This window comes from Adiantum capillus-veneris, chromosome 2 (assembly GCF_014529385.1).
Source record: "Adiantum capillus-veneris isolate H3 chromosome 2, ASM1452938v2, whole genome shotgun sequence".
In the NCBI taxonomy this organism is placed as follows: domain Eukaryota; kingdom Viridiplantae; phylum Streptophyta; class Polypodiopsida; order Polypodiales; family Pteridaceae; genus Adiantum; species Adiantum capillus-veneris.
Window position 1 is genome coordinate 69,642,897 of NC_140932.1, and position 27,359 is coordinate 69,670,255.

The following is a 27,359-nucleotide window of genomic DNA, read 5'->3' on the forward strand; positions in this document are numbered from 1 at the left end:
CACTATGGGAAGCCTTGAATGCAATCTTCTCTTATCGTGATAAAACTCATTGGGAAAGACTGACCTCTCCAATTTCAAAAAAGAGCTCAACAGATTTAAAAAAGTAAAACGACAAATGCTTGAAGCTTAAAGCACTTTTCACACTACACTGTAAGAGTTGTTAATTATGATGCTCCTCATTTACTTTTTGATTTATCTACAAATAATGTTGCTAATTTACTTCAATACTTCTACATAAAATGCTGAATGAATTCACTTTGTTGTGCACAATATCCTCTACAATCGCACTCCTTGGTTTGTAAATAAATGCAGGAGTTTGTTAGCCCACGTATGGAGAAGCTACCAAGAAAGAACCAAGTTTGTCAACCACACTTGACATAGAGGAGAAGCACAAAAAAATAATAGCTTGCTTGAAGTATTACAGAGGTTTTACAGTGAAGTGTGGCACAATATAAGATCATAAGAAACCAAGAAATTTTAGAGAATTCATATATTGCTACAACAGGAGTAAACACAAAAGGAAAGATACATACAATAAGTCATCTGCAACGAGTGGAAGGTTTTTACAATGGCTTGCAACCCCCTAAGGAGAGACAAGGAAGCCATTGGAGAACATTACAAAGATTATTTTTGGCTGCTTGAGTCAACATCCTGCTTTTCAATCCTTCTCCTCCAATTCAAATACTCTTGCTTCTTGTAACCCTATAGTTGCTTGACTATATCATGAATAGAGGTGAGCACATAGCCTGTCATAGTGCCATAATTCACATTTTGGATCACAAAAATCCTGGATATAGTCCGAATTTTCTAATGACCAGCTGCTTTACAACAAGTATTATTTTGTCATGGGCATAGTGGATGTGAGCAAACCATCCTTGACAAAGCCAATATTGTAAGCATGGAGAGATTTGGTGATAAAGAGAGCTTCCTATGCTAGATGGCAATAGTCTCCTTGTTCAACTTTTCAATGAAATGTCCAAGATTCTGGACCATCTTGAGATCAAAAGGCCTTGCTTGAGATCCAAAGGACTTGATCTCTTACCTTTGGGTTTCCATCATCTTCAAAAAGTTCCTCTTTCCAAATATCAATAGAACAGGTTGGTTTTTGTTAAGTTTAGCTATCTCTAACATCTTCTCTACCATGTGGTTTATTTTCAATTTTTTTAGTATTTGATGAAACTCTTCCACTATGGGCAGTAGTTCTTCATTTGTTCTTTCCAACAATAGACTTCTCAATGAGTTTATATGCTTATGTATCAAGCGTTTGCAAGAATCGCAAGGGAGTAGTCCTCTCTTATTGTTTATGTTGTAGGTAGAAGAAGAAGAAGAAGAAGCGAATTTCAACATCATAGGAAACTATCCCATGAGATTTTAAAGATATATATGACAAGGAGAGTTGAACTCAAGACATGCTATTTAAGAGGGAAATGGCATAACCAACACTCGGGTGGTAGGAAAATTTATTGTGCATAGCAAGGAATCAAGTTCATCCTATGGCATATCAATGGCCTCCCCTATATTCTTTGCTTTGAACTTTACCACATTCTAAAACCTAAAGATGGACCAACTTGAAGATCATGGCGGAGGGCGCTAAACGCTAAAGAAAGACCCAACTCAAAATTGCGTAGATGCTAACCTGACATTGCCATGTGGACAATCCCTAAAATTGCACACTTGATGACATATTGTTCAATTGACCACCCTGGGTTTTCATCAAGCATTGTACTCATCTTCGATCACATGAGGATTAGATGTGTGATGTTACTAGGCTACTAATTTTCCAATGGGTGACCTTTGGGAAATTATGTGCCATCCAACTATCCAGCTCTCATCCTCCACGAATGCTAAGACATGGATTTTCAACAGAGCTCCTCAACACAAGAAGGTATTTCAATTTCTACGCATTCATCATCACACAACCACGGATATGGAGGGATACTATACTCTTGTAAGGATTCATCATCGCAACACCACTGATAGTGTTATAACCGCATTGTTGGAGGATATTGATTGTTCAATTTTTGCAATGAAGAGACCCAATGGTCATATTACTTCTAAGAATGATGCCCACCATGCATTATTTAGCTCGAGGACTGGGGGTGGTTTAGTCGTGGTTTAGTAGACACATTTCTTCTGTATCAAGTTCCCACAATTTTCAAGAATTTTGCAGGAGATGGTTGCCTGGAGGAGCAAGACCATTACTATTATGGTGGGGCGGGGGGAGGGGAGGGGAGGGGAGGGGGGGGGGAGAATAGGTGGGTTAAGAATAGGGGGGGCTATGATAAGAATAGATGCTGGAACTCCAGCCTTCAGCCTATGTGTGTTTGTGTGTGTGTGTGTGTGTGTGTGTGTGTGTGTGTGTGTGTGAGAGAGAGAGAGAGAAAGAGAGAGAGAGAGAGAGAGGTAGATACCGAGAACAAATAGCTCAAGAGTGAGAATTAAGATTAAAACGCCCAGGGAGTCAACTGGCCTTGCACTCTACCAATATACTTACTCTTCAAGTATATTGGTACACTGTATAATTACTTGAAGAGTAAGTATAACTATACAAGTGGTGCCCTTGATACAAACTGTGCCTTCTTGTATAGTTATACTAGCTTGAAGAGGGGAAAAAGCAAGCTCTGACTGTCTGTTGTAGCCATTGGATGTAAGCACATTAGCTCATGTATGCATAGCTTGTATTGGATGTAAGCATATTCTTGAACCATAAGGCCGACAACCTTGGGTATCTCACATTTGCATCATCCACATAATACAATCCAAACTTTGTTAGTTTACCCATGGTTGTCTCAAAACCATCCATCAGGGACCATGCATACACACCCCGCACATCTGCTCCCGCCCTATACAGAAGAGAGTGAAAGGAGAATGAGGAGATGAAATACATTATGCATGACAGAGACATTTTAAGGTTGCCATGCCATGCTCTCTCTCTCTCTCTCTCTCAAATCATCTCATGCCCTCTTGCCCTTGCTTAAAATGCAATCAACGAAAATAGGAGAGCGTTACCTGATGCCTACTAGCAGCGATTTGAGATACTCGGCGTAGAATTCCACTCGCAAATCATCATAGACAGATTCTGAATTCAATCCATACCCTGAAGCAACATGAGAATCATCATTAGAAACAGCTCTAATAAATAACACACTATACATTCATGAATATCAATGAAAAGAAAACCTGCCTGTGCTTGACAGAGTGGCATTACACATTCTATAATGTGGCATTCCACATTGCCTTACACACATATTCCATTAATGACGACTCGACATAACTAATTTTCCTAATGTAGCAGCCATTAATCACTACGAATAACTACATGAAGGGCCTGCCTGATAGATCAATGATTTGCCTTGCTCCTGCAAGTATCCACACACAAAAATATATACAAGTAACTTCTCTACGCATGGATGATGCAACAGCCCCAATTGCAGGCATTTATCACTATCACGCAATACATAAAGGGACTGCCTGACAGATCAACTATATATGCATATGATCAAGAGCTATGCTTTAGTGCAAATCAATCTCATTAGCATTTGTTTGTAATGTAGCCGCACTAAAGTACAATACACGCACATAACAAAGAAAATCTATGCTAAAACGCTCAATCAAGCTAGTTGTCTGACCTAAACCAGAAACATAAGTTGGCACATTGTCATAACGAGTTCGCATGTAGCTAATGACTTTCTCCATGCCCCATGGTACAAAATATTCACCATCATTCTGCTCAGATTTACCAGATGTCAGAACAAGGAATAAACGGAGCTTATACGAGACAATTATCAATACGGATTAGCAAGATACCCACCCTCCCAATAGGTACTCCATCTCGATTCCCTGAAGGAAAACAAAGAAACATAAAAATAGTATCAGAAGCCAAATAGTTCCACCACTACAAGAGAAACGCAACACATTCCATGTTGATCAAACTTGTTCCACCATTGTAGCCCTATATCAAGCGAGCTGATTACGCACTAATTTTAACCTTGCTTAATCTGAGCGGTGGGAACAGCCTGACATGATTCCATCAATAATTGCACTGAGATACTTGCTCTCTGCTAGCCGAGCTTTAACCAACATCTCTTTAACATAAACAAGTGACAACACTTGAGATTCAAGAACACAAAATCATGCTGATCATAGTCCTAAATGGGTTGATGCATCCTTAAAAGGATAAATGTAGATGAAAAACAACTAAATGCAAGTGTCATAGTGTAATAGATACATATACGTATCACTCTTGCAGATGAAGTTGATTGTCCTCTCCATTTTCCTCACCAATTGCCTCTTATTGCTGTTCATAACCCTCACCTTCTACGTCAGATATCCGTGTTCTTCAATGTGTCTAAGTTGTTCTCATCTTTGATCATAGCCCTCGTCTATCTTCATGCCAAATGTAAAGTTTCCCTTTCCACCACCTTGCCAATGCGAGGGACTATGAACCGAGGCATAAGCTCAGGGAAGCCACATTCCAGATCCCACGGCAGTCCAAGTCCGGTTCACTGAGAGCGCAACTGCTCCCTTATAGTTGCATACAATTCAGGGGGGCCTGGTAAACCACCCAAGCACCTTAAGGAAATGGGTGGGGAAACATCTCCTTTGGGGGGAAACGTCACATGGCACCATTTCCCCATGAGGAAACATTTTCCAGGGGAAACGTGTTTCCCCAATTTTTGGATGTGTTTTCCTGTTTCTCACTTCCTCTAGAAGGTGCTTACCTACATTCCCACTACTATGTCTCTCATACACAGTAAGGACACTTGAACAGATGTTGACACTCATTAAGAATGAGGAAAACACAGAACAAGATTAGGTCATATAAAGTGAGATAAGTTGTACCTGTAAGTATAACATCCCAATCCTCAAAGTAGCCTGTGGCACTTGTATTTGAGTTTTCATCAACCGTAGCATAGATGGCGGTCACAGCAGTCAGACCAATATAGTCAACCGACCCCCGTATGCGTGCAGACTCCTCTTCTGTAAATGAAGGTAACCTCGAGCCTACTATCTCCCTCATTGAACTGGGGTAATCTCCATACAAGAGAGGTTCCACAAACCTGATACAAGACTGATTAAGCAGACATGCACGTTTTCGAGCCAGTTCGTTACTTAGTAAAAATTTGAAAGCAGGAATTGGACACATTCATTTCAACTTTGTCTTTTTGAGACACGACAGAAGGAGAAACTTGTCAGCAATTATCAACACATTAAGAAGGGAGTTTTCTGTGGTAGTTGTGAAGCTAAGCTTCATTTCATGATATTGGAAAAAGGAGAGAATGAGGTTATTACCATCCCACAGTAAAGTCTGTCGCTCTCACACTGGCCTCCTTGTCCGCAGTAGAATTGCTAAGAGGCTCAAACCATCTAAACCAAACAGTCAATCCGATTTCCCCTTGCTGAGAGGGCTGCAAATGATTCATAAAATGCAAACATATTAGATACAATCAGATGGCATACAATGTTCAGTGAAACATGCTTTAAGGCTGAATCCAAGAAGCCGTGGTGTGACAGAATCACAATAAGGAGCTAACATAATGATGGGAATATGTAAACTCAAACTGCAAGAAAGCTCATTTGCTCAAAGGGGGTGCAAAGCTAATAATTACGCAGCCAGTATACAACCCTTTCTTATGATCACATTGAGAGAATCTCTTGCTCACATCCCAAGCCAGAATTACTCGTCCTCAAGAGAGCTGCAGGGCCCTTTTGAAGGGGAATGTGCTTGCAAGATGAGGACTTTCAACCAGAGCATACAGCCAGAGTAAGAGAGCTTTTCTTGGCACAAGCTGACATTCTCATTTGGGTCGTGATGAAGAAATCCTGCTTCATTATCACAAGCAAAGTTTCTTCCAGATTGGACGCAATGAAAAGCTGTTCTAGCATATAGACAATCGCAACTAAACTACAATCCTCAGAGTGCAGAGAGCAATGCATGCATAGTAGCCAGCACTTCCAAAACTTACAGACGATCATAAGCTCAAAAACATCAGAACTTATGAAAAATGCATGCAAAGTAGCCTAATTCTAGCTCATTCGTGTGAAAATTTTGATCAGATACGTAAGAAAAAAGAATCACCTGATAATCTTTCCTGTAGAGCTCTACCGCAGCTGCATGCGCTAGAAGCATGGTGTGGGCAGCAATATAAGGTTCAGTAGAGGAGTTGCCTGCTGAACAGTTATAGGGTGGCACCCCAACAGAGCACCGTCCAGGCGGGCAGAAAAAACCAGCATAAGCAAAAGGGAGAAAGTCATTGGCCTCATCAAAAGTCATCCAATGCTTAACCCGATCTCCAAAGGCGCTGAAGCATGCGTTTGCAAAGTGGACAAAATCATCTCTGCCAGGAAGAGTAGCAGATGTTAAGCCGAGTACTAACAACTTAGGTATCAACCAGTAAATCAGTGCCACGACCTATTGAGTGCATCTCATACAGAACATACTTTAGTGTAACATGCCATTGTCCTTGGTCATACTTCAACTGTCTAAGCCTAGACGATTTTAAAGACTAAAATCCAAACATTCATTCTCGGAAATTCTGCGGACATGTATCTGCATGATCTTCTGTGGTTACTCCTCTGCAGTAACTTGGATACTTTGTAAATGACATTGGCCAAAGGCATGACTGCTTTGAAAAAACACGCAAGCAGAGGCATGCGTGCACGCACGCGCACACACAGTTCCTAGCTATTTCCATTGATGCATCATCACTTTCCCCATGGATCATGTCTTTTGGGTTTTATCTGCAGGGGATTTCCATTAAAAACCAATCTTATATTTTGCCTTCAGGCCTGTTTTTTGGCCTTTATGATGAAACCACAAAGATCATTCAATTGTTGGACATGTGTCCCTTAAGTGGGCTACAAAGGATCAACAACACTAGAGGGGTTTAGTGTGAGGTCTTCAATTTAAGACCCATCTCCAAGGTCCTAATTACTTCTTGTAATGTTGTCACCAAAAAGCATTCTCCTTTATTCTATGGCCTTGTAGGTTTTAAAATGCCTTGGTGAGAGAGAGAGAGAGAGAGAGAGAGAGAGAGAGAGAGAGAGAGAGATTATTATAAACTAAGTGACCTTGAAAGATCACTCACACACACACACACACACACACACACACACACCTTTTTTTTTTTGGTAAATTAATCCCAAGTGGGAAACCTCAAGGCGAGGAAAACCCACAGAAAAGAGCAAATACAAAGGCGTGAACACAGAAGTGTTCATCCACAAAAAAGGGCTACTCTCTCTCTCTCTCTCTCTCTCTCTCTCTCTCTCACACACACACAACAAGCAGACTTATTGAAGGACACACATTTTCAAACATGCTCATCCTGACAAAATCCCAAAGAGCGCGCTTATTATTTGTTGTCACATACAGACTTACAAACATTTTCTCAACAAAAATTAGGGTGAAACAACACAAACAGTCACTCACATGAAGAGAGGACTGAGAAGCCCTCCATAACTATCCTGCAATACTTGTGGCAAATCCTGCTCATATAAGGTAACAGACGGCTCTATACCTGACAGATGTGAAGCATCACTTTCATTAGAAACACCCACCAAACACACCGTACTATGCAAGCAGAAAGAACAAGGAGCTTACCAGCGTCCATTAATTTGTCTATTACTTTGTTGTAATGATCCACAGCCAATGTATTTACTTCCCCCGTTCCATCTTGAAGAGCACCATAGATAAGATGCAAGACAATTCATTAAACCACAAAGAAATATACAAGAATCTTCACTTCAGAGACAACTGAAGACATGGTGTGAACCTGCACTAAGGAATTGCTCTTACTTGGGAACATCCTTGGCCATGCTATAGAGAATCTGAAGGAATTCATTCCCATGTCGGCAAGCAAAGCAATATCCTCCTACAAGAGTCATCCGTCCAACCTTCATATCTCAAAACTCTACTCAAGAAACACCCTTTCATCAAACTGAAAAAGTAAGTGTCGAGGTAAAAGCAGAATGTTCAAGAAATCTTCTCTCCCAATTACAACCATCCGCGAGCACTTACGGTGCTTCAGACATTCAGATCTCTAATCAACCGCAAGAGAGGTCATCATCACAAGAGGATGCACCGAGCCGAAGCATTCTTACGAGTTCAAAAGTTCGAAAGCCTTTGTACCATAGGTAGCCACCTGGATGTGTCAAGTGCGCCACTCTCAACTCACGAGGCATTAAACCACGGTTCTCTCTACACCATTGGGGCTTCCAAAGGAACCTTATCGTCAAGTACATGGCATGATGAAGAAACATACTCCAATCAGCTCAAGCATGCGGCATTAAACCACAGTTCTCCTCTCCACACCATTGGGACTTCCAAAGGAAACTTATCGCCGAGTACTTTGCATGATGAAGAAATGTACTCCGACCAGCTCAAGCATGCGGGTACTGACTCAAAATGCACCAACAAAAGACAATTGGAGCACGAAGTTCATCTATAGGTCCAAAACGACAAAAGCCTTGCTTTGTGAGTAGTCACCAAGTTGTCACTACTATGAGTAGCCTTTCATAGCACTAGTACGGCCGGCCGCTCTCTCTCTTTTTTCTCTCCCCTCTTTATCATGCGCAGAGGAGCTTCTTCTTCTTCTTCTCGTCTTGTACTTTAGCCTTCATCTCGCAGTTGTTGACACGTGTAAAGGGCACTCGCCATGCTGTTATAGAATATATACATACATATACATATACATATACATAATATACATAATACATATAGATGCTCATAGGGCCTGAAGATACAAAGTTAGTGTTTACTGTAGTCAGGAACTATATTTCTAGACTCAATTTGTTATCTATGATCCACACGTAGTAGCTTAGCTCCTAATGCAAAGGCCTTCCACAACCTAAAACCTTAGGTCCCCATTGCCAAAAAAAGCTTTATCAAAGGCGAGCTTTGTACCAAAATGGGACAATAGTACAAAATCATTGCGGAACAAGTGGGAATGGAGATTTCCTAGTATGTCATGAATATGTAGTTAGAGCCGAGTCCCCTATGTTCTTGATATAATAGTGAAATTAAGTGTGAGTTTGTTTCTCTCCTAGTCCACTAGATTGTTGTGAGAACAAACTCTTTGTCTATATAAAAGCAAAGGAGAACATGGGCGCCTCTTTCATTTTTCCTCAAATAGGAAAGAAAACAACCTAGAATCTTGGAGAGCTTTTAGTTTTGAATTCTCATTGGTTGATCATGGTAGTAACTACTATTTTCTAAGGTGTTGTCACATTCATATTGTTGATGTCATAACATTATTGTGTGACCACAATGTTGCAAATTTTATTAAATACTACTAATGCCCCTAATGCATAGTGGGACTCGGCTCTTAGCCATCAAAGAAACAGAGAAAGCGGATTGTCTGTATGGTTGTGTGTGTGTGTGTGTGTGTGTATGTCAAACTGATGACATGGCAGTGTCCGGGCCTCGGACGGACACACACATGCTGACGTGGCAACACGTACGGACTGCTGATGTGGCACTATACAGACGCCCGCTTATCGCGCTGACATGCTAAAGTGACAACAATACGGAATTCTGCTTTTTGCGTCTAACATGCTGACGTGGCAAAACAATACGGACATCCGTAAATTGCGTTGGCTGATTTTTGTTGGCAGCTTTTTGAGCAAGTTGCTTTTGATTTTGAAAGCTTTTGGGGCTCTGCTTTTAGCATCCCTTGTAATCTTTATAAGTGACCCTAGGGGCTCACTCTGCAGAGCATCTGGACACAGAGTCTGAAAGCGAGTACCCGCAGGAGAGACTATCATCCACCTACTTTGGGATTACACAAATTTCCACAAATGCTTTTGTTTCTTCGGAATTCTCTTGGATTCCCTTCAACATTTTGTAGTCTTCTTCACCTGGGTCAAGTTTTGGCCACTATGTCTTTATGGCGCCAGCGCAATTCTCGCATGTTCCATCAGCATGATGCGGAACCCTTTCCTTTGTTTCGGATTTCACTTCGGCCCTTACATTTTGCCATATTTGATGTTGGGGACATCTCCCCAAACATCCTACAGCTCTATTACGTGTGCTTTTAGCGCCTGCCCTTTCGGAGCACCTCTGTGTTCTTCCTTGTATCTGATCTTTCTCGTGAGTTTTCATGTTGAGGTTTCCATCTGTCAATTAATCCAAGATTTACAACAAAAAAAAAAGTGTGGAAAAGGGAGAGGCTCTTTACTTACAGGATAGCGGTGATAGTGATCAGCTCCAGCAGCAGGCGTAGTCCCATCAAAAACAGTTCCTGCTTCAATAGGGCAAGCCCATGAGAGTGGACTTTGGATGGAGATGAAGGCTTATGTAAACACTACAGCATCTTTCACCTTTCATCCGTGCATAAACATCCCACAGTCCGTCAGTTTTCCCATCCTCATAGCTGGCAGATTCATGCTGCATGTACTCTCTCTCTCTCTCTCTCTCTCTCTCTCTCTCTCTCTCTCTCTCTCTCCACTACTAAGAAAGGCGATGACTACTGTCTATACACCGGAGTGTGCTCGTGCGCCCATACTACATGCATTGTGAATGCGCGTGAATATGAAGAGTGCATGAATGAGAGGGGGGGGGGGGGGGGGGGGGGGGGGGGGGTTTGGGTGTGTGTGTGTGTGTGGTGTGTGGGGAGAGAGAGAGAGAGAGGAGGGAGGAGAGAGAGAGAGAGAGCTTACCTTGACTGCCCAAGTCAGAGCACCAAACTTGAAGGAGGCTGGAAATTCACCACGGTCGATGAAGAAGGAGTCGTTGGAGAGGATGTCGAGAGCAGATTGTGTGCTAAAAACAGAGCTGCAGGAAGCGGTATGGATGCCCACCAGCAGCACCACCACCACCACTACACAAGCAAGAGAGGCGCAGCCCATTGCGGCGCACCCAACAACTGGCAACAAGCACGCAAACGGTAACAAAGAGGGTAAGTGTTCAATCACATGAATGTGGAGATTGTGTCCTTATAGGTACGTGGTAGAAAAGCTAGTGCGGCACGTGCGTGCACTAGGGGAACGGATACACCGCGCCAATTTCGCTGGATTCTTTTACTTATTTATCCTCTTCTCATTTGCTAAAGTGTGCTCCGTCCGCCGATGTACATTGTTAAATTTTGGAAACTTCATTTCTAAATTTTCGAAACATTGTAAATTCGCAGCTAAACATAAATTTGGGTAGGCTCCTAAACTCGGATCGATCTCCCTCTCTTCCACCTCCATGTTGCAACTTGCAAGCCATGTGCTCTAACCAATACGCTTGCATGTGTTTGTCAAAATATAGGAAATTGTGTCTTATACTATAGCAATTTTGTAAATTCAAGTCGTCCCCAAGCCGCCCAATGCAGTCCACGATCTACGTGCCCACCCCCCCCCCCCCCCCCCCCCCCCCCCCCCCCACCCCCAATGTTTGTGTCATAAAATCTAATATCTAGCTTATCCAAATGATTTTCTCATATTAAATTGATCATTTAATGTGAGAGAATAAACGCGAACAAGAGTTAGAATTGAGACATGTGCTTCTAAACCTATCTCAGTAGGGGACCAAAAGGAGAGATGGTTGCATTTTCATACAGGTCCAAAAGAAGCTGGTCTACCAAAGAGCAATGTGTAACAAGTGCTTCTAAACTTATCTCAACAGGGGACCAAGAGGAGAAATGGTTACATCTCGATACGGGTCCAAAAGGAGGTAGTCTATCAAAGAGCAACGAGCATCTAATGGAACTTAAAAGACATTAGGGTTAGCTTCATTAAAGACCTCCAATAGTTAGTGTTAAAAGTCCTTTGACCTTAGGCAAGCTAGGGCTGAGCTTGAGGTGGGAACCCGACCTAAGCTTGAGGTGCTTGTCGTGCTTGATGACTAAGGTGCTTCAGGTGCTTGTCATACTTAATGAGGAAGGTGCTTCCGAAGTTTCCCATGCATGGGGGATAAGGTGCTTGAGTCAAAAAGGGACCCTACAAACTTAATGAGGAAGGTGCTTGAGAAGCTTCCCATGCATGAGGGGTAAGGTACTTGAGTCAAAAAGAAACCCTATAAACTTAATGAGGAAGGTGCTTGAGAAGCTTCCCATGCATGGGGGGTAAGGTGCTTGAGTCAAAAAGAGACCCTACAAAGGAGGGGGAAAGTCCCAAAGTTAGAGGAATCTTTGACTAAATTTCCCACTCACCCAAAGGGCGCCCCTTTTCCCAAGGGGCACATGGGACACATGCCAAACTCTCCCCATGCTTAGCCACATGTGTGCTTGAATGCTATTGGTTGGGCTAAAGAGGGGTCCAATGAGCTTCTAGTCTCATCCAACAAATATCTAGATATTTTCAAGCTCTCTCTCTCTCTCTAAGGGGTAAAGAGGACACTTGTCCAAAGACTACCCATGTACTTGAAATGCATGCTACATGTGATTGGTTAGGGGGAGAGGGATCCAATGAGCTTGAGGCATGTACAAAAAGTAGAACTCTTCCCAAGAAAGCAAGGGGATGTGTTGGGGGGGTATACACCTTTCACACACTCATTTTGTGGATTCATTCTCACTTGGTGAAAGTTGAGAAACTCCACCTCCTTCTCCAAGCTTGTGATAAGTGAGAGCCTACACCAACACTCTTGGCTATGGAATGCAAATCCAACCAAGAGCCATGCTTCAATGCTTAAGCTTGTCATCTTCTCCATCTTCATTACTATGCTATTATGTATGCTAGCAAGAAGAGTGATGATAAGTGAGGAACTATTTCTTTCTCTTATGGAATGTTTCTTCTTCCTCTTCGCTATCCTCATTCCCTGCTAGCTCTCTCCACCTTCGAAGGTGTTTGAGGCCTTGGGACTGAGGCTTTGGATAGTTAATGCTTTCTACAAAGTTTATGTTATGCTTGTGATGCATGAAGCTTTCCATCTTCATTGCATCACCAAGGTCACAAGGAATAATACAAATGCCTATTGGAGGGAGGACTGGCTCCGTATGAATCCGGTCCTCAATTGTTGTCATATTCTCTAAACTCTCTCTCTTGCAAAAATATTGTTCATGCCAAGTTAACTAGGTACCATGTTTATGTTGCTACCATCAATTAAGTTCACCCGCTATGCTCACAAAGTAATCTCACAAGAAGTGCTTTATCTAATTCCCTAATTCCACTACTCTCAAAGTTCATAGGCCATTTCTATTACATTGGTATCAGAGCATTTGTTTTCTCTTTTCTTGCTTAAGAAGAGAGGTCCTTATGTAGCCTATTAATGGTTGATTTGGTTAATTATATTAAGGTAAGTGGGATTGGGATCTATTATCGGTTTTGTTGAGCCCACTATGTGGGATATGGTGCACACCTTGGGAGCTTTGGTCTTAATAATGGAGTCTTCTTAAACTTGCCTACGGCTTTACCATTATTGAGCCATAAGAAATCCGAAAGGAGCTATCCCTCGGCAACTTCGCTATGTTAGACTCACTCCACTACTCTCTATAATTAACCAATTCGATCAGTGGGTGTGGATACTTAAGTGCCTATTTTCAAAGGCTAAGAGGAGTAGCAACTAAGGTTTTGAATTGCCAAAGCATACACTAAGTAAACACATAAGTTTAATTAACATGGCTGACAATAACCAAGAGAGTAGAATGAACATTGATAACTTTGATTTTGCACATGAAGGTGCTAATGATGATGCCCCCATGTTTGTTAATTATCTTGTCACTAGGTTGCAACAAGCTATGAGCAACTTCGCTTTGCAAGACGAAGTTACTCAACAACTTCGTGCTTATGGGATATCATTTCCTCTCCAAGAGGAGAGAGAGCTTAGGAGGCCTCTTGATGAGACCCCCAAAAGAAGGCTCTCTCCCATACGAGAGGAGGAATCCAAAGATCAAGAAAGTAATGAATCCCTAAATTCCTCCGAAGATGTGGCTCCACGAAGAAGATGGACTACACGATCGCCAACTCCTCCCAAGAGGAAACGATTAACCCATAGTCCTTCTCCTCGTCACTTCAAAAAGGAAGAGAGAAAACAAAGGAAGAAAAGGGCAAGAAAGAGGTCACCCTCTTCTCCTTCTTCTTCACCTTCCTCCTCTACGATGAAAGCTATGGCTATTCTCCTAGAGAATACAAGAGGGAGGACATCGCAAAGCTTACTCTGCATGGCGAAGGACCCAAAAGCTCAAGAAGTTCAAAGAGAGAGAAAAGAGTACCTCTTTTCTTACCTATGATGGCACCTTTGGTGCTACTGACAAAGTATTGGCCTTCATACAACAATTTGATGCGGCCTTTTGGAGACGAGGGCTTCACAGAGTCCTCCAAGCTATGTCATGTAGCTATGCACTTCCAAAAATCGGATCGTCAATGGTGGGCTAGCCTTCGTGGCAACGACGAAGCCCCAAAGACATGGAAAACTCTACGAGTTTCCATCATGAAGCGATTCCTTGCAAGTGATGCAAAGAACAAAGTGCTTACCAAATGGTGAAGTTTAAAGCTTCTCTCTCATGAGTCTATCCACAAATATGTGGACAAGTTTTGGGATTTATATCTCAAGGCTATTGTCTTTCAAAAGATAGACTTCGTCGAGCACCCGGGGGATTCACTCTATATAAAAAATGGGACGCCACCTGCGAGTGGACAACTTTGATAAAACCCCTATATACGACTCATATTAGGAAATATGCCCTCTCTTTCTACGCTTATACAACAACCAATAAAGAAAACTATCATGCCCCTTTCTTACATATAAAATTTAGGTCTCACATGATCTAGCTGAGTAAAACTAGTCAAAGAGTGTGTAACATAGTGACTGACAACATACTAAGGAACCGACTCGGGTGTATCCTCAATGTGTCTTAGTTTGAATTTTAAACTATGTGCCTAGTCAGCCTGCACTTTGGATACTTGTCCAATTTCGACCCATCCAAAGCTAGTGTAAATCAGCCCTTAACCTGCTCCAAATCAGCATATGCAAAATTTGATGTGTGACCTAATAAAAAATTTCCCCAAAATTCATCGAAGTTCTATTGCACACCAATGTCCAATCATTACAAGTAATCAAACCGAGTTTGTTTTTCCACAGATTCTCGTATGCAAACAGTAAGGTTTGAAGCATGACCATGAACACCTAACAATGTAACAATCTACCCACAACTTATAAATTTCTTTTGCCTTTCATCCCACGAGTGTGCAATCTTGATTTTTTCTATCAAGATCAATTCATGAACTGCATCAACCCACTAAAAGAGATCACCTTCAAACTTTTCCTATCCATATGTGATTGAATGTTGTGCATAATTTTCTAGCCAAAAGTTGTCTCAAATTTAAAATCGATCTAGGTGCACAATTAGCATGTGAGGTGTTTGCACCTCCCCACGTATGCCATAAAAACACTCTAAGAAACCACATTATCACAACCATGTTGTGGGCATATCTTGCAATCAACACACTTCAGTAAACCACATCAATTTTCCATATAAGAGTGAGCCACAACTGGCCATACACATCAACCAATGTACCACAAAGCACATGTTTCTCCAATAGGTCTTGAGCACCATCCCAATGTTTTCACTAACAAATTTAAACATAAAGCATGTTCATAGCTTGCAATTGGTGTGCTTCAAAAAACAACAATTTTTCTTTTGCTCACAGTCAAAAGAAACCACATGTAAAGTTGAACGCTCTTCAGCAATATTTTTATTTTGCTCAAATAGATTACATGTATAGTCAAAAGTTAGTTAAGGGCCTTTTGTGCTTTGTTGAGGGTGACAGGTTTGGCATAAACATCACATCATATTTTTCCAGCAAATCGATGAGAAAAACAATCTCATTAAGAATTCTCACACCCACACTAGTGTCTTGCACAATGCAAGCTTCAAGCTACATAATCACATGTGGTACAAGAAACCCAAACCTTTCCTTGCCATATACATGATCACAACATCTAGCTAGTAACATGCTCCAAAATTAAATAAAATGTCAATGCACAAAGACACAAGCCTTAAACAATATGTTGGTGCACAAAGCCACAAACCAATGGTCATATCCTTTTATCAACTCGCTTAAAGACACCAAGTCCAATGCGAGATCCATATTGGAGAAATATTTCTATCAACACGCTCAAAGAGACAACATTCAAATACCAACTAGTGAGCATTGACATTGGCAAGTATACAAAATAGACAACTATCAAAAAAAAATTAGACCATACTGATCATACGATAGCATTGAATCATCTTTTTCACAAACATACATAAAAATCACACAATGTCAAAAAGGACAATGAAAAAGCAATAAATATGAGTAACTAATCCACATAAACTCTTATATCGTAAATTCTTCTTCTTTAAATTTCATGGATGCTCTAAAAAATATAAGTCTCTTCATTTATAAGTAGAGATCTGCTGAGGTAGTATGATATAAACAATTGGAAAAATACAAAGACACTTTGTAGCTAAAACGTGTGGCCTTGTACCATATTGAAGCTCTTCATAAAATACAAATTGAATTACCTTATAGGTCAATCCTATTGTGTATCCCAACACATTACCCGACAAGTAATCACACTAGTCAAAATATTTTTAATCTGCTAACCACATATAAAAAGCAATATATAAGTATAGGTATCCATTGATTTGAACTAGAAACCAAAGAACAATAAAAAAATAGTACAAAATTAGAATAGTATCATCTTTAACAATAATCAAAATATTAGCATCTTCAACACACAGCCATTAGCATCATTAGCATTTTTGTGCTGGCATCCTGTAGATCCTAGACAAATGAGTTCATTCCATACCATCAAACTTTTGTCTACTTAGGTTTTAACAACTTGGTTATGATGTTTTCAACCTACCTATCAAGTCTCACTTGATTTAGATATGATTTGACCAACAAACAATCATTTTCTCTATTTCAGTGACAAACCTAGAAAAAATGTTAATTTCTATGAAATTTTTATCTTTCTTTATAGAATTGTTGTGTGTGTGTGTGTGTGTGTGTGTGTGTGTGTGTGTGTGTGTGTGTGGTGTGTGTGTGTGTGTGTGTGTGTGTGTGTGTGTGTGTGTGTGTGTGTGTATCTCGAGTCTCACATGAACACATGTGTCGATTTATAAAAGACACATCAGAATCTCCGCATTCTATGCACTCTTCGCCTAAAAGCTAAACAAAATGCTATGGACATTGCTACGCTCTTCACTCTGATCTCCCTTGACCCTCACCCTGTGTAACACGGGTCTTCAACAACTCTCTCTCTCTCTCTCTCTCTCTCTCTCTCTCTCTCTCTCTCTCTCTCTCTCTCTCTCTCTCTCTCTCTCTCTCCGTGTCTGTGCTTTAATCCGGCAATCTATCTCGGTTTCAATTTTAATCTGCGTAGCCTAGAAGTTATAACCTGCGCAGGAATTGTTCCACGATTTAATTAAATGGCCAGTCTCATTGATATGACCACACTCAAGGAGACTGAATCTAGGATACATCACACCCAGCTAAACCAACGCTCTAATGCCGTGCTTGTTTGCCTCTTGTAGGCTTGGGATGGATGGGCTATTTTGAGGGGGATAGCAATACAAGCTCTATAGGCCTTCACATCAAGAAGTGTGGGTAAGGGTTCATCAAACCCTACGACGCTCCTTTTTTTGGGCAAGTATTTTATAGATGTAACCCTATTGCAGGTAATGGTTATTCACTCAATATTTAAGTAGCATATTTTGGGAATTTGAAGGGGTACTTCAAAAATTTCCACAAATTAGAGAAGTATTTTGATAATTTGTCCTAAGTTTTACTATAGTCTCGTCTTCCTGGTGGTAGGGCTCGTGATTTATCACTTGTTAAAAATGCATTATTTTTTATTGGCTGAGCACATAGAAGATATTCATTGCAAAGAGGTTTTCTCTCCTTCGTGCTTCTCTCAAGCTACGTCTGTGAACTTGCCCCAGTCTACAAATTACCCCAGGCTCGATCTCATAGTTTGATCATCAATATTGAGTCTCTCTCTCTCTCTCTCTCTCTCTCTCTCTCTCTCTCTCTCTCTCTCTCTCTCTCTCCATTGCAGGCCTCGTGATTTTATCACTTTTTTTTCTCTTGTTTTCACTTGTATTATTTACAGTTTTATTGATGGACAATCTACTGTTTTTGGGTGATAATTTTTTTCTAGACATTCAAACTTCAGGCCCACTTCATGCTTCAAGCCAAATAATAAACAAGAAAGCAAGAAATAAATCTTTGTTACTAAGGGTGCAAATTAGCTAGAACAAACACGGGTAACATCCTCTCATTTTGTCGCATGTACAATCCAAGATCAAATTAACTACCACAAAGACTACATGTTAAAAGCTTGAAAGCTATGGAAAACTTAAAAAATGAAGCCAAATCTTGAGTGAGGAACGAGCCCTCACCTTTTATGTTGCTAACATTTTGCGAGAAGCTATCAACGTTTTGATGGTCGAGAACAAGTCACTCGCAAAATGTTAGCAAAACGTTGACCATCAAAACTGTTTTGATGGTCCAGAGCAAAATGTTAGAAAAACTGTACCTACATAACCAAACAAACATGATTTTATTACCTTGTATACAAAAAATTCTTCTCAAATTGCATAAACTTCATCTTAAATAACATCTGCAAACACAACAACAACCGCAACAACCTTCGACTTATATAGGTTGTGCTGCTTCCGTGGAAGGTAAGAGCCAAGCAGCATTGAATCCTATGATGCAGGCAATGTCAAGGAAAGGAGTCCTACTAGTTTTGAAAGAATCTTTAAAGCGAGCACAACACATAGCAAACAATCAACGCAACATAATGCGACATCAAAGGAGGCCTCTCCCACTTTCAAGATCACAAGTCAGCAACTACAGAAGGACAAGGAAGAGCTAGTGAGCCTAGAGACGATGTGGAGAAGGGGGAGCTATTTTCTCTCTATATGCAAGCTATTTTTCTCTCTTACGTGTTCTACAAGCTATTTTTCTCTCTGTCATGTGTCCACACATGACAAAGGGAGCTTAGGCCGCTTGCAAGCTATTTTTCTCTCTTACGTGTTCTACAAGCTATTTCTTTCTGTCATGTGTCCACACATGACAAAGGGAGCTTAGGCCGCTTGCAAGCTACTAAACGTATTAGATTCCTCCTTCTCATTCGCTGAAAACAGCCCAGAGCTTCTAGGCCCTGCCCCTTTCCGCTGCATATGGGAGTACTCGGCAAGCCTACAAGGTTTTCTGCACAGCCTTTTCTACGCGCCATCATCTATCAGAACTATGGAGGTGCTGTTGGGAAGGACGGGTGTGAACATTTTCCTTAACCCAGAGTTGCCAAAAATATTTTCCTTAACCAAAAAAGTTTTACAATCAAAATTTGAAGCATTTACAGTATTAAACCTAAAACCCGGGCTTTCCAAAAACAGTTTTGCTGACGAAAATAAATGAGGACACCCTTCAATTTTTTTGGTTTCAAGATCAAAAGTTGGGCTTAAATTTGAAGCATTTGCCCATATTTATATTGTATTGTACATACATAACCAAACAAACATGATTTTATTACCTTGTATACAAAAAATTCTTCTCAAATTGCATAAACTTCATCTTAAATAACATCTGCAAACACAACAACAACCGCAACAACCTTCTACTTATATAGGTTGTGCTGCTTCCGTGGAAGGTAAGAGCCAAGCAGCATTGAAGCCTATGATGCAGGCAATGTCAAGGAAAGGAGTCCTACTAGTTTTGAAAGAATCTTTAAAGCGAGCACAACACATAGCAAACAATCAACGCAACATAATGCGACATCAAAGGAGGCCTCTCCCACTTTCAAGATCACAAGTCAGCAACTACAGAAGGACAAGGAAGAGCTAGTGAGCCTAGAGACGATGTGGAGAAGGGGGAGCTATTTTCTCTCTATATGCAAGCTATTTTTCTCTCTTACGTGTTCTACAAGCTATTTTTCTCTCTGTCATGTGTCCACACATGACAAAGGGAGCTTAGGCCGCTTGCAAGCTATTTTTCTCTCTTACGTGTTCTACAAGCTATTTCTTTCTGTCATGTGTCCACACATGACAAAGGGAGCTTAGGCCGCTTGCAAGCTACTAAACGTATTAGATTCCTCCTTCTCATTCGCTGAAAATAGCCCAGAGCTTCTAGGCCCTGCCCCTTTCCGCTGCATATGGGAGTACTCGGCAAGCCTACAAGGTTTTTTGCACAGCCTTTTCTACATGCCATCATCTATCAGAACTATGGAGGTGCTGTTGGGAAGGACGGGTGTGAACATTTTCCTTAACCCAGAGTTGCCAAAAACATTTTCCTTAACCTAAAAAAGTTTCACGATCAGAATTTGAAGAATTTACCGTACAAAGCTGATAACATCTCTTTAATAGTGTGCAAAAAAGCGCAATTCTAAGCCCTGGATATATCATACCTGCGAATGCGCTGCAACAAGGATAATCCATTTAGGCATTCAAGTCTCCTTACTGATTCAACGTGCTTGCATCCAGTGATGGTATTGAGCCCCAGTCATCATCGGCGAGAGCAGACTCAGAGGAATCCAAGGCAAAGCTAGACCCAAACCCACTACCACTGCCAAAGTCTGACAAAGGACGAGCAGGGCGAGTAGACGCTCGATCTACGCGGATAGCTCGGCCATCAATATTGTGACCATTAAGTTTCGACAAAGTTGTATTTGCGTCTTCCTCCTTGTAATAAGTGACAAAACCAAAGCCACGAGAGCGCCCTGTCTCTCTGTCCATGATAATCTTTGCTCTTCCATGGTGCGGAAGGAAATGCCTCCAACGAACAGCTTGCTGCCCTCGACTGTGTATGTGCGCACGGACATCATTGAGGAGGGAGCTTGACAAAGCCTGCCTCGTAGACTCTGAGCCAATCCCCCCAACAGAAGGCGCTTACTTGTTGTGCCATCTATGCCTTCTCTACGACTTCTGCTAGGCCTCTACCTTCTGCTGGCCTTCTACAACCCTCTCTCTCTCTCTCTCTCAAACTCCCGGTCCAAGCCCGTAGCGGCAGCTCTCTCTCTCTCTCTCTCTCTCTCTCTCTCTCTCTCTCTCTCTCTCTCTCTCTCTCTCTCTCTCTCTCTCTCTCTCTCTCTCTCTCTCTCTCTCTCTCTCGTCGGGCGTGTACGTGTGAGCCTGCAATCTGAAAATGAGCCTTTCAAAACCCCAGCTCTTTGTGTTTGACGACGTGGTACAAAGCGCGAAATCTATCCTCAGCCCCTTCATTGCGGTTGTGAGCAATCTGAACAAACAGTAAAGAAGGAAAGGGTTACAGAACAGGCTTGCATGCACCTATGTTTGTGTCTGTGCAGGAGTGGAGACTCATCATCACATGCAGAGGTTCTACCACTACATTGGGAGCTTCTACTTACTACTTAATGGGCTTGGTTGCAAGTCCAAGGCGCACTGTCCGAGATGTGGGTCTCTGCAGAAAGAGAGTGGGGGATGCGGTGCTCTGCAGCTTTTATACTTAAGAGGCCACACAGCACATAAGCCATGCATGGCCCCATTGCAGTCGTTGATGTATCTGCCCGTCACCATGCATGCAAGTAGCTTAAACCCAGACACAAGGAGAGAGAGAGAGAGAGAGAGACTATTCTATTGCTTAATATCGACGTACCTTATTGGATGCTTGATAAAGCTGCTTTCCTCTCAGGCCAAACACAGAACAACAAATCAGCTGGAAGGTGCACGTACCTGAAATCCAGTAGTGTTGCAGTCGAGCTTCGATTGTTGTGTATCCTTGAAAGCCTCTGCCTCTCTCTCTCTCTCTCTCTCCTCTCTCTCTCTCTCTCTCTCTCTCTCTCTCTCTCTCTCTCTCTCTCTCTCTCTCTCTCTCTCTCTCTCTCTCTCTCTCTCTCTCTCTCTCTCTCTCTCTCTCTCTCTCTCTCTCTCTCGCTCTCTCGCTTCACAACTCAAAAAAGAGCACGTTCAACTCACGCGCCATTTTTTTGGGGGCAGCTACTATTGAATTTTCATGCAACTTTGGAACTTGAGCTCTTAGACCTACATCACACACGGACACAAACTTGAGCCACTTTTTTTTAAATGGAGAGAGAGAGAGAGAGAGAGAGAGAGAGATAGATATTTTTTGTTTGCCTTCACCATGCATTGAGGGTACTATCGAGGGTAAGCTCTTTAAAAATCGGACCCAAACTACATAGGGCTCTGGTTAAATATCGGCTTGCTAGGCCGCGTGTAGGTGGGCGTGACTGGCCCAGCCGGTCATGTCGCTTTTTGGGGGGGCAGCAGACATTTTAAACATATGTACAGCATGCACGACGGCCTTTGCAGATGCACGCACATAGTTCAGTGGTTAGGGTAGTGCTTCTAGGACGCGAGGTCCGGGGTTCGAAACTGCGTGTGAGCTCCGTGTGTTGACTTTTTGGTCAACGGTCACTTAACGGCTACATTCGACTGGCAACCGGCATGCCTTGCTTTGCCACGAGGCCTAGCATGCCGAAATATAACCAAAACCAACTACATCGTGTCATGCGCTCTATAGCCCCACCATACAATCTCATGCACAAGTAAAACCCTATCTGGGTTCACTTCACAGTCAAATGAACACTAATGCCAGTATCACACTATCACACTAGGGTGCTCGTCCCCTGTTACAGTATCCCATAGCCAAGAGCTACCACCATTTGAAGCCTATCAAAATGCTTCCCGCATTTTACTTTTTGAAGGTTGGCCAGGTCATGAAAAGATCGTCGGGCTTGCTGGGTCGCCCCTCCAAGCAACAAACTTTCACTACTACCTCGTCAAATTACCACACGCCATCTCAACACAGTCGTGGTATGCGATCGTCGGGCTTGCTGGGTCGCCCCTCCAAGCAACAAACTTTCACTACTACCTCTTCAAATTACCACACGCCATCTCAACACAATCGTGGTATGCCTGCCCCAGTGTGGCGGGGGCTAAGACTAAAGTCAATAATTTAAAAATACCTCTATCTCGCCAACAGACTTTGAAAGTTATAACATTGAAATTTCAAATTTGGCTCTAAAATTTAAATTTGCAGGTGGGAATTTGGAAAAGAGAGCAACTCTTATCGAGGAGAACGGTACTCAGACGTGAAGCAAAAATTTCATCTTTGCATTTGTATGTAAAAATAAATGTGAGCCTTGAGGAAGCTAGCATAGGGAATGTTTAGAGCAATCCACGATAATAGGCATGAAGCCCTAGTCTAGTCCAATGAAGATGTGATGCATCGAGGTTTTTTGGCCACTACACTAACACCATTATCTTCATATGGGAGGAGCAACATCTCTTTTATTGCCGAAAAGACTAGCTCAACATCGGAGCTCCTTACTGGCTCCTTTACCTTACTTGTGCCTTATTTCTAAAAGCGGTCATGCAGTTTGCCACGTCACTTGCAAAAAAATTAACATTTCACAAAGGCCTCCCCATGGCAGGCCAAAAATTTTGGAAACGCCATCGATGAGGGCGCACATCACGAAACAAAGCAGAGGGCAACATGCCATATTTTCCTTAAAAAAAGCAACAACCGCTTTGAGCCCACACAAGATGGAGGGAAACTTATCTGTTGTTTCGATAGGAACCATGCCACATAAGAAAGACCAAACTTGTGCAAATCCTTACCCCCCCCCCCCCCCACCACCACAAATGGCAGCCAACTAGCTCGCTTCACAAGTTCCTCGTTCATCAATGATTCATTGTCGTCAGCACCCCTTAGTAGTGATATATTGCTGAAAGAAGTATGTTGTTCCGCCTTTTGCTACTACAAAGCCCAAAAATGCATGAACTACATGACAATACTCCATATTGGACATAGATTCAAGCATACCCATGTCCCTCTCCATACCTACCCACGTTTAAAGAAAACAATTATGGGCATGACCAATACATATATATTAATATCGTTGACATTACAAGTGAACATGCTCATTATCAACACCTTAAGTACACATGATGACGGTGATGCACTAATAATTAGGGAAACTCACACTCATGACCATCAGGTATGTGTGTTCTACAACCATGTGGTCTATATATGAAGAAGAAAATATAGTTTGAGGGAGCGGAGCAGCGAGATAGGCCTTCTCTTGATTTCTTTGATAAATGAGCTGAATTAGATTGCAAGACATATCCTTTCCTTTATGCTTGATGTTATTGCGGCACAAAGTGCTCAAGAGGTACACATGTTGCTGTATGATGATGCCATAATGGTGAACATTGTAACCATTAGCTTCATCATGCATATTATTGACTACACACTACGGCATCCCTACTACATCATCAATACCCAGTAGAGGGTGTAGAAACATTGAAATAAAACTTACTACAATGTGCAACATGGTTATGGCAAGGAAACCCTGGGTGGTTTTAACTGAAGGTCAAAGGATGACCTTTTTCCATATCCAATTAGTTATGCTTGCATCTTGAAGACATGTGGACTTATGCAAGACCTTCACAAGATGACAGAATTCGCAATGAGGGATACGGTCTTAATCATAGGAGAGATACAATCTCTTAGTCCTTATCACAAATCAACAAACTTGGCATTGGCCCAGCACTTTGTGCTTAGTTAAGGATTGTGCATGCCATCAAATATTTCTTCATATGTATAGTAGGTAAAGCAATGCAGCTCTATTAGATGGGTGAGCATAAACAAATATATTAATACTTCTTGATGTTTTGGATTTTAAAAACCCCTTCAATAAATTTACATCTATTGATTATTTATGTCCCTAATGTAAAATAAATTATGTAAGACTTTAGCAAATTCAATACCCTTCCATTGAATGCACGTACCATCTTACATATTCCATAGTGGACACCCCGGGTTGGGAAGCCATGATCTTGAAACACAAAAACTTCCTCTCATTTTTCCCTTTTCTCTCTCTCTCTCTCTCTCTCTCTCTCTCTCTCTCTCTCTCTCTCTCTCTCTCTCCCCCCCACCCCACCCCCCAAATAAATATGATACCCCCTCCCTTATTTTTAAGCTTGGGAGATAAATTAATGGGGGCCTACCCCTAACTTATACGCTTATGTAACTTGTAAAAAAACCCCCCTCCCTTGCACTTACGTGGTGCGGTAAGTTTTCCATGGTGAATCCCCTGGGGTCGAGCAAAAGCAACAATTTTGTGTGGGATTACCCAAAGAGATGGACGATTATGTCAACTCTCAACGCCCTGGTTCTATCACCAAAGTAATCCACCACACCATGGTTGCTTCGTGCATCAATTTCCAACAAGGAGCTAGACGGAATGTCAAGCCTATGGAATACAAAGACAAAAGTGATGCCAAGAGAAAAACCAATGCACAAAATTCTTACCAAGGCTATTACAACAACAACAACAATTGGTCCAAGGAGAAGGGACTTTACAAAGGTAAATATAACTCTCTCCTAAAGAACTAGAAACTTTTCGTAAGGACCACCAATGTTTTAAGTGTGGGGAGCAAGGCCATGGTTATCATCCTTGCCCCAAGAGAAATGCCTGCAATGAGACTCCTAGAGCCTCTATGTTTGAAGCTCCAAAGGAAAATACTCATTGCCAAGGATTTCTCCTTTCCTATGCTTGGGGAAAGATGGAAGCGCATGATGCCTTTATTTTGTTTGACCTTAGTTTAACTCATGACTTCATATCCACAGAGTTGACAACTAAGCTAGGCATACAAGCCCACAAGATGGGAGATGCATTGAAAGCCAATGGAGCTATCAAGGGACAAGACGTCTCAGTTACCTCTTTCATTGGAAAATTAAAGCTTCGTGTCCAAAGCTCTGTGGACAAAGAGGATTTCTTCATCTCCCCTCTCAAACATGAGAATGTTATCGTTGGGGCACTATAGTTTAACCGCATGGCCTCCAACATGAAGTCCCTTGAAAGGAGAATCTACTTCATCTACAGGGAAAAGAGCATGTACATAGATGCTAATGAGTTGGGGAACACCATATCCCTGCACAGTGAATCCAGAGGAATTAGAGTTTTCTAATTTCCTAAATGGATTCTAAGATGTTTTCATTGATGACATCCCTAGTGAGCTACCTCTAAAACGAGGGATGATGACCATGCAATTGATCTCCTATCAGGAAGCTCACCGCCTAACAAGCCTCCTTATCGAGTTTCACAAGCTCAACAAGAGGAGATCATGAGGCAAGTGCATGAATTGGTAGAAAAAGGGATGGTGAGGTGTAGCTCCTCGCCATTTTGTTCACCATTGCTTTTAGTGCAAAAGAAAGACGACACATATCACATGTGCGTCGACTATAGAGCACTAAATAAGATTACTATCAAAAATAGATATCACATGCAGCGGTAGAAGATCTATTTGATAATTTACAAGTTTTGGCCTGACAAATGCTCCAGACGCATTCAAACTCATGATGGACAAAAATCTTCAGGCCATTCAAATTCTCTTGAGGAGTACAAGAGACACCTCCAGGTAATCTTTCAACTTGTGAGAGAGAATAAGCTTTTCATTAATCAAAAGAAAAGTGAATTTTTCCTACAAGAGATTCAATATTTAGGTCACAATATCTCTAAAGATGGCACCCGTATGGATCCAACAAAGTTAGAGATAATAAAAGGATGGCCTAATCCATGGAATCTACAGGAGGTAGGAACCTTCATAGGTATGTGTGCATACTATAGATGCTTCATTAAAAAAAAAAACTCGCTAATAGCAAGCCCATTACATGACTTAACAAAAAAGAATGCTAAGTATTCATGGACTGCAAAAGTGCAAGAAGCTTTTGAAGAAGCTTACGGAGAATCTTATCTCTCAACATGTGCTCACACTACTAGATCTCTCAAAGCCATTTGAGGTACAATGTGATGCTTGTGGTGATTGCCTTGGAGCTATTTTGCTTCAAGAAGGGCATGCCGTAGCATATGAGAGTCAAAGACTCAACTCCGATAAGTGAGTATTGGCCAAATACGAAAAAGAGCTACTAGCTATTCTATATGCCCTAAACATCTCTTGGGGACTCCATTCATCCTACGAATGAATCACAAAGTCTCAAGAACTTCATGATGCAAACCAAGCTCTCCGACAAACAAATGAGGTGGGCAAATTTTCTTTTGCAATAGGCTATGTGTTACTCACCCATACAATAAGAAAGTCATGTGTGAATCCCATGCTTCTCCTTATGCGGGGCAAAGAGGGATTCCATAATCTACTCTTCGAGGAGTAGAAATGTATTTTTGTTGGTCTACCATGAAAAATAAACATACAAGAGAATGTTTCAAAATGCATGGTATACCAAAATTGAAATTTGATAGAGGGAAGCAACTTGGATTGTTTCAGTCGACAAGCTTAGCAAGAAAACACATCAAACAACAACCCTCTTTAGATCTCAAATTTTCAAGTATCATGGCTTTCCAACATCCATAGTGTCAGACAAAGATCCTAGAATGACCAGTAATTTCTAGAAGGGTCTCTTTGAGAATCTAGGAAGTAGATTAATTTCTCTTTCGGTCTATCATC

The 27,359-nt window shown here is 41.6% G+C and overlaps 1 protein-coding gene and 1 pseudogene across 2 annotated transcripts; both read right to left on the reverse strand.

The window, feature by feature from the left end:
* Nucleotides 1-2,421: 2,421 nt before the first annotated feature.
* Nucleotides 2,422-10,914, reverse strand: LOC147462936 (beta-glucosidase 34-like). Of its 2 annotated transcripts, none has more exons than XM_086486148.1 (13): nt 10,657-10,914; nt 10,318-10,384; nt 10,180-10,238; nt 7,796-7,871; nt 7,601-7,672; nt 7,430-7,517; nt 6,080-6,338; nt 5,293-5,408; nt 4,843-5,060; nt 3,812-3,840; nt 3,630-3,726; nt 3,010-3,097; nt 2,422-2,843 (listed from the first exon to the last, which is right to left on the reverse strand). In XM_086486148.1, exons 1-13 carry the CDS (start codon nt 10,843-10,845, stop codon nt 2,657-2,659), a joined length of 1,545 nt encoding a protein of 514 aa, XP_086342274.1. In that variant the 5' UTR covers nt 10,846-10,914; the 3' UTR covers nt 2,422-2,656. The 2 variants fall into 2 exon arrangements, with proteins under 2 accessions (XP_086342274.1, XP_086342282.1); XM_086486156.1 differs by having other exon boundaries at nt 10,318-10,370; nt 10,657-10,796.
* Nucleotides 10,915-20,366: 9,452 nt separating this feature from the next.
* On the reverse strand, nt 20,367-21,415 carry LOC147462937 (glycine-rich RNA-binding protein 4, mitochondrial-like; annotated as a pseudogene).
* Nucleotides 21,416-27,359: the final 5,944 nt, after the last annotated feature.